The sequence below is a fragment of the Moschus berezovskii genome, chromosome 11 (assembly GCF_049115385.1).
Source record: "Moschus berezovskii isolate FMDL1 chromosome 11, NW_MosBer_1.0, whole genome shotgun sequence".
Classification (NCBI taxonomy): domain Eukaryota; kingdom Metazoa; phylum Chordata; class Mammalia; order Artiodactyla; family Moschidae; genus Moschus; species Moschus berezovskii.
In genome coordinates, this window is record NC_142470.1 from 69,303,647 (window position 1) to 69,316,902 (window position 13,256).

The window sequence follows — 13,256 nt, forward strand, 5'->3', positions numbered from 1 at the left end:
GGGAGCAAGGGTGTAAGTAAGGATAAAGATAAGGAGGCTAAAATAATTTGTGTGGAAGATGGTGGTGGCAGAGGCCAGCATGGTCATGAAAGAAGTGATGAGAAGTTGTTCAGTTCTGGATACAGCTTAAAGATGGAGCCAACAGAGTTTTCTGAAGAACTGAATGCAGGGTGTGTGAGAAAAAAGAGAAACCAAGGATGACCCTGTGATCTTGGATCTAAGCAAATGGAAAGATGAAATTGCTGTTCATTAAGATGGTGAAGCAGGTAGGCAGAGAAGGTTGGGAAGGAGGGTGAAAGTCAGAAGACTGTTCGGTTTGAAATGTCCATTAGGTACACAAATGAAGACAGCAGATCAGGAGTTGGTTGTACAGGAACAATTCCTGGCTGGAGATAGAAATTTGGGAGTTTTAACCCCCTTTTTTTCTGGGGAAAGGGCTGAAGATTTGTAAAAAGAACTCAAAAAGTAGAAGAAAATGTCTAGACAGATCTTCTTACTGTACAAGAGCAAAGACACAATTTACTAAAGTTTGGAGGTCACTAATGACTGGGGAGGGAGAAGGCAATGGCACCCCACTCCTGTACTCTTGCCTGGACAATCCCATGGACAGAGGAGCCTGGTAGGCTGCAGTCCATGGGGTCGCTAAGAGTCAGACATGACTGAGTGATTTCACTTTCACTTTTCACTTTCATGCATTGGAGAGGGAAATGGCAACCCACTCCAGTGTTCTTGCCTGGAGAATCCCAGGGACGGAGGAGCCTGGTGGGCTGCTGTCTATGGGGTCGCACAGAGTCGGACACGACTGAAGCGACTTAGCAGCAGCAGCAATGACTGGGGAAACAAACATTGGAATTCTGGCACCAAAATCTTCAATACTATTACCAAAACCCCACACACTAAAATAACTGTGGTGAAGCATCAGGGTGGTGAAGCTCCTCTGATCCTGTCCATTGTTGTATGGCTTGCAACCAAACTGGCAAGGTTGGCAACCCACTACATACCCCCGAGATAAGGACAGAGGCTCCCCCCACCCCCCCGCAGCCTCTCTCTCTCTCTTGCATTCCCTAACATTTGATGCCTTTTGGTCCACAGGAAAGGAGAAGGAGCTGTTGGGCGGAGCCTCTGCCCCTGCTGAGGGTGTGCTGAATCAACAACTTCAACTGGCATATTGTCTCATTCATGAAACTGTATTTTCTTCAGAAGTTGTAACTGCCTTGGAGGCAAACTATTATTCTGACTTTAGAGTTGGAACTTTCAAAGATAACCACAATCTGTGTGTTATGACTTGAAGAAGCCGGAAAAAAAAATTTTTTTTTCTCTCCAAATTCCTGAAATTCCACCATTAGTATGAAAGGTGAGAGCAAAATATCCAACTTTGAACGTCCAATGTTGGGGACTCCCACAAATGAACCAGTGGAGAGAAGAAAAGTAGTAGATGATAAAAGGGCGGGGTGTGGTTGAGAGACCAAAAACAACGCAACCTCACAATTTTGTGTGAGTTCTACTTGGCCTATTCCCAACACCTCGAACACAGTAAGTCACAAGTATTTGTTGAATTGAAGGAGGAAACAGACAGAACAGGCTCCATCTTGAAAGCAGGACTCCATCTTGGGCCGGACTGTGGACTTTGAGCTATATGCCCGGTATCTATGGAAACAACATACCAACTGGAAAACCAGGCCCCCTGGATGGAAGAGCCCCAGGGCTCATACCTAGACCCTCTGTTGCCTAAAAGAATACCCTAATTATCTGTGTAACCGAATAGAATCATAAATTCTATTATGCTTATTGGGGTATGACCACAGGCCTATTGATAATTGTCCACTGTTAACTACCTAGGCTTAAGGCATATAAATCATGGGTTAACTTTGATTGTATCTTTCTTTTCCTTTGTTCACACTAGTTTCAGGGAATTTGGGGAGGTGGGTTTGGGCACGTACACTTAGAGTATATAAGGTTTTCAGAGAAACTGGTCAGGGTCCTTGGCTAAGAGGAGACTGCCTTGGGCCCACCGGTGTAATAAATGGCACTCCACTATCTGCATTGTCCTTCTGAGTGAGTTTGTTTCCCAGAATGCATGGCTACAACATTTGGTGCATGGGCCGGGAAACTCCTCACTTTGAGGAGACAAGTCCCATTTGGTACTACTCCGAGGCCTTGTGGCTCGAATCTTCTAGAGGGGGGAAGGCGCCTCGCCCTTCTGGAAGGATTCTGCTTCTCAGTGCCCAGACCTTTCATGTTAGCAGGTAGTGGACGGCAGCAGGGGAACTGAGCACTCAGGTGAGGAGGAGCCCACCCGGGAGGGTGGAAGAGGGGCCTGATCACCCCCTGGGAGGGACTAGAAGTGGCACAGACCCACAGGAGCGTAGAATAGGCAGGTGGCAGAGATTGCTTGGTACACAGGTTGACGAGCATATTAGGGCTTAGGAAGGAAATTTGTGAAGGTCATTTAGGAGGTAATGTCCATGCCATCTTGGGGAAAATTATTACCAAGCGATTGCCAGGGGATTTTTGGAGAAGAAACTTGGTTTTTGTGTGCTCGTATTCTGCCTTCCCCAAGAAGGTGTCCCATCTGCTATGAAATTCTTGACCCCCTCGGAATTGTCAGACTAGAAGGGCAGGGATACATAAGTGAGTACAACTTGGCTTTTCCGGAGACGGCCTGGGACATGGGATATTTAACCCATCTGTATTTTCATCCTCACCTGATCAAGCCCACCAAGGCAGAATGGACTTTAAAAGTTAAGGGAGAAACAGTCTTGGATCACGTGGTGTTCTGGTTCAGCTGTGCTGACCGGCAGGTGAAGACATGCCAATCCCCCTTCTCCCTCTGGGATCTGGTAGGTAAGGCTCTTCTCACCCCAATTAGGAAGGAGGCAGAATGGCAATTTAAGTGTCATTGAGTGGAAATATCAGAAGTACATAGGGTACTGAGAACTTCGTAGACAGAACGAAAAGGAAAAGTAGAAGAAGGTCCAAGAAGGTTAGCAAGATGGGGGAAGTATTGGGGTGCATGATTAAAATTTTTAAAAAAGGATTTGGAGGAGACTATGGGGTGAAAATGAAGCCTAACCACCTCCACAGACTCTTTGTGGTTGAATGGCCCCCTATGGGAGTAGGATGGCCATCAGAGAACACCATGAATTTAAAAAGAGTGGAAGCAGTCTATACAGTAGTCACAGGAGAGCCAGGACATCTGGATCAATATCCATATATTGACTCATGGCTAGAGTCCCAGGGACGGCGGAGCCTGGTGGGTTGCCATCTATGGGGTCGCACAGAGTCGGACACGACTGAAGTGACTTATCAGCAGGGTTAGCTCAACACCCTCCTACTTGGACAAGGTTCTGTATCCAAAAAGGAAAGGGAAAAATATTAATGGCACAAAAACTGACTGATGATAAAAAAAGAAATTCTACAGGATTTGGACGGGGATGACCTGACCCCTCCCCCATCCTGGATAATGACGCGCCTGCCTCCCAGTGCTCTACCAGGTCCGGAGGCCGCCTTACTGCCCAACTCAGGGCCAGGTGAAGTTCCTGCAGCAGCCACTGCTCTTCCACCAGTTCTCCCAGAGTTCGTAGAGCTGCTGTTTCCGCAGGCTCCAGTCCCAGCAATGGAGACCTCTGGTCAATGCCCCCAGAATTCCACCTCAGTTGGACCTCCTAGATTGTATCCACCTCTCCCAGTGAGTACTGATGGGAAGGGGGAAGAAAACACAGCAATTAGACAGAGGTTGTGCTCCGCCAAGGAACAGGGGGAAAGAACCCCACTACAGATGCCCCTCAGAGAGCTACAACAGCTTCCGGTTCAGGACGCATGGGGCACTACCATCCGCCCCCTATAGCCTATTATTACCAGCTATTTTCCTCTACGGATATATTAAACTGGCAGAGACACATTCTACCATACTTGGGGGAGCCACAAGCCATGATTAGGCTAATGGAGATTATTTTTTGAACCCACCGCCCTACATAGGATGACATAATCCAACTACTAGTCTCCCTTTTCAGCACTGAGGAAAGACACCGGATCCTAATTGAGGCCAGAAAATGGTTAGGAGAAATGGCACCTGGGGGTACTGCAAACCCGCAGCGGTGGGCAGAACTAGCCACCCCCGATAAGAGGCTCAGTTGGGACTGTAACACAGAGGAAGGGAGGGACGGCCTGGAGAGAGATCGGGTGACTATTTTACAAGGTCTCAAGAGGGGGGCCCGAAAAGCTATGAGTATCGCAAAACCCTCCAAAGTGATTCAAAGGGAAAGCGAATCACCCTCTGAGTTCTGCGCAAGACTGTGCGAGGCCTATAGACTTTATACACCAATAGACCCAGCCAGAGGCTGCTGGGTCTCAGATGGTGATAAATGCAGCCTTTGTGTCTCTAGCCTACCCTGAAAATGTCAGATGGGGGGATACCAAGTGACTCATGAACTTTTATACATCCCTGAATGCCCAGTACCTTTGTTAGGAAGAGACTTGCTGTCTAAATTGGGGGCAAAAGTGAACTTTCCTCCCACGAAAGACCCACTGTTCGAGTGGGCTCACCCACCTATTTACTCTTCCTCTCAGTAACCCCTCAAGATGAATGGAGGTTGCACGATCTCCCAGAAGGAAACCGGACAGGCTAAACAGTCGAGAGAGTTAACTCAACAATTCCCTGAGGTCTGGGCAGAAGACAACCCACCCCAGGCTTGCAAAACAAGTCCCACTGGTAATAGAACTCAAACCCGGTACAATTATGTCAGCACCCGCCTTGGGCCTGCCAGACCTCGCTAAGCCATTTACTCTTTACGTGACTGAAAAGGACAAGGTAGCTATGGGAGTGTTGTCCCAGGCTATGGGGACACGGGACAAACTGGTGACTTTTCTCTAATCAGCTGGACAACGTTGCCACTGGGTGGCCGGGATGCTTACAGGCAGTTGCTGCAGTTGCCTTACTGGTCCAGGAGGCAATCAAGCTGACTTTGGGCCAAGATTTGTTCGTAAAACTCCTGCATGAGGTCAACACTCTCCTGAGAGCAGACCCCCATGAATGGCTGTCAACATCCTGGATTACTCAATACCAGGGACTGTTATGTGAGAACCCCCATGTTACTACTGAGCCTTGTCAGTCCCTGAATCTGGCCACTCTCTTTCTTGTGGGAGAAGGTGGGCGCTCACATGACTGCAAGGAAATATGCCAGCAGACCTGACTTGAGAGACCAGCCAATCCCGGACCCAGATTTGGTCCTGTACACCAATGGTACCAGCCTGGTGAAACAAGGACAATGGTCGTTGGGATATGCAATAGTCATGGAAGAAACCATCGTTGAGGCTAGCTCTCTGCCATCACACTGGTCTGCTCAACAGGCCGAACTATATGCTCTAATCCAGGCCCTCCAGCTGTCAAAAGGTAAGAAGACAAACATTTACACGGACTCCAGGTATGTTTTTGCCACACTACAGGGCTCTGTATAAGGAGAGAGGTCTTTGACAGCTAGTTAAGGTATTAAAAATAAGGAAGAAATTAATATCTTATCAGATGCTGCCTGGGAACCAGAAAGGGTTGCAGTCATACACGGCTGAGGACGTCAAAAAGAGGATACCCCCCGGGCTCATGGAACAGACTGGCAGATAAGACCGCTAAACAAGCAGCCGAAGGCTTGGGGGTGACAAGTGAAGCCCCTATTAAAGTTCTCACACTGGCGGAGCTACCTGAGCTAACGCTGCTGCTGCTGCTGCTGCTAAGTTGCTTCAGTCGTATCTGACTCTGTGCGACTTCACAGATGGCAGCCCACCAGACTCTGCCATCCCCAGGATTCTCCAGGCAAGAACACTGAAGTGGGTTGCCATTGCCTTCTCCGGCTAGACTCTCCAAAATACACTGAAGCCCAAAACCAACTAGCCAAAGCAGAAGGGGCCATCAAGATTGAAAAGGGATGGTGGGAATTGCCAAGTGGCAAATTATTGGTACCGGAGAAGCTGGCACCCATTCTGGTAAGCCAAACACACCAAGCGACCCATCTCGGCCATGATAAAGAGCTGGAAGGGCTAATTTGAAAGTATTTCTTGGTTCCCCACCTCTCTTCCCTATGCAGGACAAAATCTCAGAACTGCACTGCCTGCTCACAGGTCAATGCTGCCTCTCAGCACAGACAGAAACCTCCAGGGATTCAGGTAAAAGGCACACTGCTGTTTGAACACATGCAAGTGGACTTCACTGAACTGAAACCTCATCAACACTACCGTTACCTGCTGGTCATAGTATGTACATTCTCGGGATGGGTAGAAGCTTTTTCTACCCGGACTGAAAGAGCATCAAAAGTAGCCTGGTGCCTCCTTAGGGAGATAGTTCCCAGATTTGGATTTCCTATCAGCATTGGATCGGACAATGCCCGTCTTTTGTAGCTGATTTAGTATAACAAGTAAGCAAAACTTTAAACATCAAGTGGAAATTACATACAGCATATAGGCCCCAGAGTTCTGGGATTGTGGAAGGAACCAACCGGACACTTAAAGAGACACTCTCCAAGTGAATCTTAGAGACTGACTGTTCCTGGGTGGACTTGTTTCCGACGGCTCTGCTCAGACTCAGGATGACCCCACAGTCCCATGGCTCTTCTCCGTACAAAATTGTGTACGGGAGGCCCCCTCCCATAATAAAACAGGTGTCAACAAATTTGCCTCAGGTAAGGGGAGTTGAGATTTCACAGCAGATGGAACAACTGGGTAAGGTAATAAATCAGGTAATGAAGTTTGTCCAAGAGTGCCATTCCCCATTGGGGAACAGATTCACGAATTTGTTCCTGGGGATCAGGTGTGGTCAAGGACTGTAAACACGACTCCTTGGCCCCACATTGGAAGGGTCCATATACTGTTGTTCTAACCAGCCCTACTCAGAGAAGGCGATGGCACCCCACTCCAGTACTCTTGCCTGGAAAATCCCATGGACAAAAGAGCCTGGTAGGCTGCAGTCCATGGGGTCGCAAAGGGTCGGACACGACTGAGCAACTTCACTTTCACTTTTCACTTTCATGCATTGGAGAAGGAAATGGCAACCCACTCCAGTATTCTTGCCTGGAGAATCCCAGGGACAGGGGAGCCTGGTGGGCTGCTGTCTATGGGGTCACACAGAGTTGGACACGACTGAAGCGACTTAGCAGCAGCAACCAGCCCTACTGCAGTTAAAGTTGCAGGTGTCACTCCCTGGATCCACCACACGAGGGTGAAGAGAGCATACCATGCAGACCTGGAGGACTCCGAGTGGACCACACAAAAGGACCCCACTGATCCCCATGAACCCAAGATCATCTTAAAGAAGAAGAAGAGATGAAGCTCTACAATCAACTGCTGCCACAAGGACTTGCTGGTATCATCTTGAGACTAACCATAGTTTCAGTACAAAGAGGGACCTGTGCTATAATTAAAGTTGAATGTTGTGTATATATTCCTGATTTATCTGGCTATATATCAGCCACCCTAGATGACATGAAAGGTCAGGTAAAAGTTATGTCTGATTATAATCTTCCTTTTTGGACTTTGGTCCTATCTTGGGTGAAAGGTGGTTGGTGGAAAACTACATTTACCATTGTTATTGTTGCCTTGATAGTTCCGCTTTGTGGACCCTTTGTTTTACAATGTATTATGAACTTTGTAACCCAAAGGTTGATGTCATTCTCCCAAATTGGAGGTCGGAGAGTCAGGGTGCAATATATCCCTATGAATGATGAGGGATATATGAGTTGAGAGCATCAAGAGTGGGGAATGAAGGAGGAAACAGAACAGGCTCCATCTTGAAAGCAGGACTCCATCTTGGGCCGGACTGTGGACTTTGAGCTATATGCCCGGTATCTATGGAAACGACATACCAACTGGAAAACCAGGCCCCCTGGATGGAAGAGCCCCAGGGCTCGTACCTAGACTCTCTGTTGCCTAAAAGAATACCCTAATTATCTGTGTAACCGAATAGAATCATAAATTCTATTATGCTTATTGAGGTATGACCACAGGCCTATTGATAATTGTCCACTGTTAACTACCTAGGCTTAAGGCATATAAATCATGGGTTGACTTTGATGGTATCTTTCTTTTCCTTTGTTCACACTAGTTTCAGGGAATTTGGGGAGGTGGGTTTGGGCATGTACACTTAGGGTATATAAGGTTTTCAGAAAAACTGGTCAGGGTCCTTGGCTAAGAGGAGACTGCCTTGGGCCCACCGGTGTAATAAATGGCACTCCACTATCTGCATTGTCCTTCTGAGTGAGTTTGTTTCCCAGAATGTTGTAGCACATTATGAATGCTCTTTTTTCTATATTTGAGGAAGTAGACACTCCCCTATCCCCTCCCCCCAAAAAAAAAATCTTAAAGAAAAGGCAAAAGAACTAGTCCTATAAATGGGGTTAATTTACTCTCCTAGGATTCACTTATTGTTTAAAAGAAAAAAAAAAGCAATTTCTCAGGACACTTGCAAGCTCTCTAGGAGGGCAGTTTTCCACTCCGCGGGGCACGAGAAATTGCCCGGGAGGCTGGAGCATCACCAAGGCCTATTCAAATCCCAAACATCACATGCCAAACGTGCCATCTTCCGCATAGAGTTCTGGCGCGTTTGGGAACTAAGGGTGAGGGGCTGGGAGGGGCGGGCAGGCGCCCTCAGAGGAAGGGGCGCAGACCCAGCTGCGCAGCGCGCCCTCCCTCCGGGTTTGCTGCGCTCAGTTCAGCCCTTGCGCCTCCCTCAGCTCTCTCCTCCGCCCCCCTTCCCCCTCCCCTTTCCCTCCTTTTCTCCTCCTCCTCCTGCCGCCGCGGCCGCTGCCAGACCTCGCCAGTTCAGACCCACGGGGCTGCCCTCCCCTGCGCTCTCCCCTCGCTGCCCGGCCCGGAGCGCAGCGCAGCCGCGCAGGTAGGAGCCCCGGAGCGGGGATCACACCAGCGCACCCACTGCTCACGGGGTCGCGCGCCGAGGAGTGAGTGGGGTGACTTGAGGGGTGCAGTGGACCTGAGAACTGCCCCCACACAGTGCAGGATCTCTCAGGCAGAGAGGGAGGTGGAGGTGTGAGGTCTCGGAATGCGATCTGTCAGGATGTGCGAGCACTAGGTGACATCTGTTTGGATGGGCATGTGTGTGCGTGCCGACAATCAACCGACAGGGCTTTGCCCGCAAACGAGGTTTTAAAAGTTTCAGGGGGCCAGTGTGTGAGATTTAAGCCGCACCTGGATTCCACCGGAACTGGTTAGAAGCTGGAGCACTGTGCAGCTCCCCAGAGACAACCGCCTGTTAACATACTGTTAAGAAAGGGGACCTCGCCTCCTTGAGGACGCCTGGCCGGCCGCCCTGAAACTGGTACTTCGGGCTGCGGTGTGGTTCCCCAGTTCTGGCGTTAGGCAGACCCGATCCTGAAGGTAGCATTTCGGGTACCGAGACACCCGTAAGGCGCGAGAGAACTAGACGCTTGGGCTGCTCATCTACACCACCTGGGGCTTTTAAACAAAGCTGCGCACAGAGAACGCGTGGAAATGCCACTTGGAGAGTTTGCGCTGGGGAATGTGAGAAGGAGTTCTGAAGGGCAGGTATTTTACTATGGGAGGAGATTGCTCCGGAGTTTCGCTGTGGTATTTTGTTTTTTTTTTAAAAAAAAGTTTGAAGCCAAGATAATCCATATTGGTTCACAAGTTTTTCTGCTGAACTTTGCAAGGAACTTAACTAGCTGGCGGTGAGCTTATAGGGAAAGCCTTAACGTTCAAAGGAATATAAATTTGCTGCCCCACTTCCACTCTCGAAAAAAAAAATGCACCGTCACCTTTGAAATTAATTACCCTGTATTCCTTCTCTTTCACCCCCTTTCTCGAGCCTATTGTAGGTGCAGAGTAAATTGCGTACCTTACAACTTTTGTGTATATTCATCGTAGCCGGACAGTGTAAATCGAAATGTAATTATGCAGCCGTCTTCAGCCTTTGGTGTCCCGTTTGGCCAAGGGAAAGTTGAGGAGGGGGTGGGGAGATGAGAAGTAGATCAGTAGATTGTGTATGACGGTGAGCCTTCTCCACCTTCTCTACCTTGCCAGTTACTTTACAGCTGAAGTTTTATTTTCCTCCGCTGCAGATGCTAAGCATCGGTTTGTACTGTGTTTTATTTGAGATTCACGATGTTGAAAGCCCTTTTTCTAACTATGCTGACTCTGGCGTTGGTCAAGTCACAGGACACTGAAGAAACCATCACATACACGGTAAGGGGTGATGGAATTTGAGATAAGTGCGGTTCAGTGGGATTCTGTGGCACAAGGGAGACTTTATGCAGTCCTGCCAGTCTATGAGGGCTATTCTCTGCGGAGGGTAATAAATTAAACCAGAGTTAGCAAGGTTCACATTTAAGATATGTTGTAAATAGCCCGTCCTTTGAAAAGTTCACTTAGATCACCATTTGAGATAGGGACCAAAATGTAAGGATTTATGCAAGGCCAAAAAGGGAAACTACTTGAAAACAAAAATCAAAATAAGCTACTTGTTTATGAAACATTCAGCATATTAATAAGTAATTGGAAAACATGAATTACTATATACATGCAGATAAAACCAGAACTCAAGGAGTAAGACTCAAAATAGGAATGTTAAATATCACAAAAACCCATCACCTCATTTGTGCATGTGACTTATGTTCTCATGTAAGTGGATTTTCTCAACTTTATAAAGGCTATTATTCACTTACAATCTAATTGATAGCTCATATAAATGCCACTCAGATAGACACGTGTTACCAGGATGCAGTATTTGGTAAAATGCATTGTGTGAAATTTGGTTTTGTATTTTCTGATTAGCATATCTGATATTTCCAAGTAATTTTTATTAATTTGCTAATTGTATGAGTACAACCAACATTGAATAAAGTATTGAAAATGTCATCATCTAACCACCCCTCCCCACCACTGCCCAGAATGGATATGGTGAGAAAAGAGAGCAGTGCTTTCCTCACTTCTGGTGAGTTTGTTTGCACCTCTGTTTTGTGTTTTCTAGTCTTTAATCAGTGTTGTGAGGCAAAAGACATTTGTCCTGGATCAGAATATGAAAAACATATTTTTCTACTTGCTCCCAACTTAAAATGAAGTAATCTTACTCAAAAGAATGTCGAAAATTTTTGAAAATAAAACTCTTAAAAGTGAGCTAATGTTAATTACTGATAATAAACATTATCTCACTTTTTTGATACTGTATTATCCCTAGAATGTTAGTATTCATCTGGCAAATGTTCCTTGTTGTCCAGATCAACTATAAATCAAATGGGGTTTAGTATAAATATTTTGTTAACTTAATGGTAAATGTAGTTGCTTCCTCTGCTGAAGATAAATAAAGCAAGAGAAATGAATACATGTGTTGTTTATCTTGAGATGAAACTGTTTTGTTCTTCAGGCTAAACTTACTACCTTCTTAGGGAGTTAAAATTAAATTAGCTACCCCCTTTTATATTCATGTAATAATACATTTTATTGCTTTTACAATTGCTTATCTTGTACTCCCTTCCCTTTGCTAATCACCTAAACCTTACTCATTTTTAGCAGAGAAAGTTCCCTGCGGTTTAGACACTGTAGTTTTAAGACCACTAACTAGGGTTCACCATTAGTATACCAAGTTTCCCAGATATGACACCCTTCCTGTGCCAAGATTAAATCTATTCTCTTTTAAACTGTATATGACTATTAGTTCATGGTTAAAGGACAAGATTTAACTATTTTTTTAGTAACTCCCTATGGAGACACTATCTCTTTTCATCCTCATAGCAAAGTATGAGCTAAGTGGCATGCTCTTACTTCTACTAATAGTAGAACTAAAGATCAGAGAGGTATCTAAATTAAGACTACACAGCCAATAAGTGGCGAAGCTAAATTCAGTCTAGGCTTGTTTAATAGTGATCCATATTGAATGTCCTGGAACTGAAAACCTAAATCAAACTGCAAGTCTCCTCTATTTAGCATACAAATTTATCAAGTGAACTGCCATTCTGCCTGGCTTGAATGATACTTTTCAGAAGGATGGGATCATATCCACAAGACAGCCTCATATTCTCCTTTCATATTAAAGATATGATCCATTCAGTTATGTATTCTTCATGTGCCTGCCCTGTGCATAAGCAATTCTCATCACTATCAAAAGAATTCAAGTTTATTTGTTTACTAAAAAATTTCAGACCTTAACCTTGGGGAATTTACCTTGAGAAAAGTACTGTTGAAAAGTACAAAGTATTATGCAGCTTATACATGTTGCTAAAGAAATACAAAAGCAGAGAGGTAATTAATGTTCATACTGGCAACCCACTCCATTATTCTTGCCTGGAGAATTCCATGGACAGAGGAGCCTGGTGGGCTACTGTCCACAGGGTTGCAAAGGTTTGGATACAACTGAAGCGACTTAGCATGTGCTGCCTTCAATAAGTGACTGGCTTATTGAAGGAGTTAGAACTGCTGCTACTTCTTGCGGAGAAGGCAATGGCAAGCCACTCCAGTACTCTTGCCTAGAAAATCCCATGGATGGAGGAGCCTGGTAGGCTGCAGTCTGTAGGGTCACTAAGGGTCGGACACGACTGAGAGACTTCACTTTCACTTTTCACTTTCACACACTGGAGAAGGAAATGGCAACCCACTCCAGTGTTCTTGCCTGGAGAATCCCAGGGACGGGGGAGCCTGGTGGGCTTCCATCTATGGGGTCACACAGAGTCGGACACGACTGAAGTGACGCAGCAGAAGCAGCAGCTACTTCTTAAAGGAAGTGAGGACTTTGGATTATTCTAGAAAGGCTGAAGAGGCACCTGAATCAGAAAAGGTGGCATAATCAAAGGCTAGTAGGGAACATAGCCAGGTCAAGATCAGGAGGTGACAGGAGCTGGGTGGTGTGGAGAACTTAAAGATGATAATAGTGGAAGAGGAGGGGTCCACAGGCCCCTGTGAGCTCTTAGATGGAGGAGCAGTGTAACCAAGACAGCAAAGAAAGGTTATCATAGAGGCTTGTGTGCAGAATGCAGTGATAAGGAGACCAGCTAAGGAGATTTGCCTTCTCATGAGATCAGGAAGGCTTACACCAACATGGGAGATATAAAAATGGACGCAAAGACAGCAGAGCTTGAAGGAAAAGAATGGAAAAGTTGATGTTAAAATTGTTATCCTGGTTCCTGAAAAATGTGGTAGTGCCTTGGACAGTGTTGGTAAAACTAGAAGTATTAGTTTGGGAGATAAAATGAGTTTAGTTTTCACCTTATTAAGTCTCAGAAGTCAGTAAAATATCTAAACTCATCTCT

The 13,256-nt window shown here is 46.2% G+C and overlaps 1 protein-coding gene across 3 annotated transcripts in view; it reads left to right on the plus strand.

Annotated features, from left to right (window-relative positions):
* Positions 1–8,719: 8,719 nt before the first annotated feature.
* The window catches only part of EFEMP1 (EGF-like fibulin extracellular matrix protein 1), a 70,416-nt gene continuing 65,879 nt past the window's right edge, over positions 8,720–13,256 (plus strand). Inside the window, exons 1-2 of one of the 3 annotated variants that reach the window (XM_055399613.1) lie at positions 8,720–8,875; positions 10,113–10,200. In XM_055399613.1, the coding sequence (XP_055255588.1) occupies positions 10,120–10,200 (81 nt within the window). In that variant the 5' untranslated portion in view covers positions 8,720–8,875; positions 10,113–10,119. Of the gene's footprint in view, positions 8,876–9,297; positions 9,317–10,076; positions 10,201–13,256 lie in introns of those variants that run through there. The other 2 variants (XM_055399615.2, XM_055399614.2) reach the window with 2 other exon arrangements.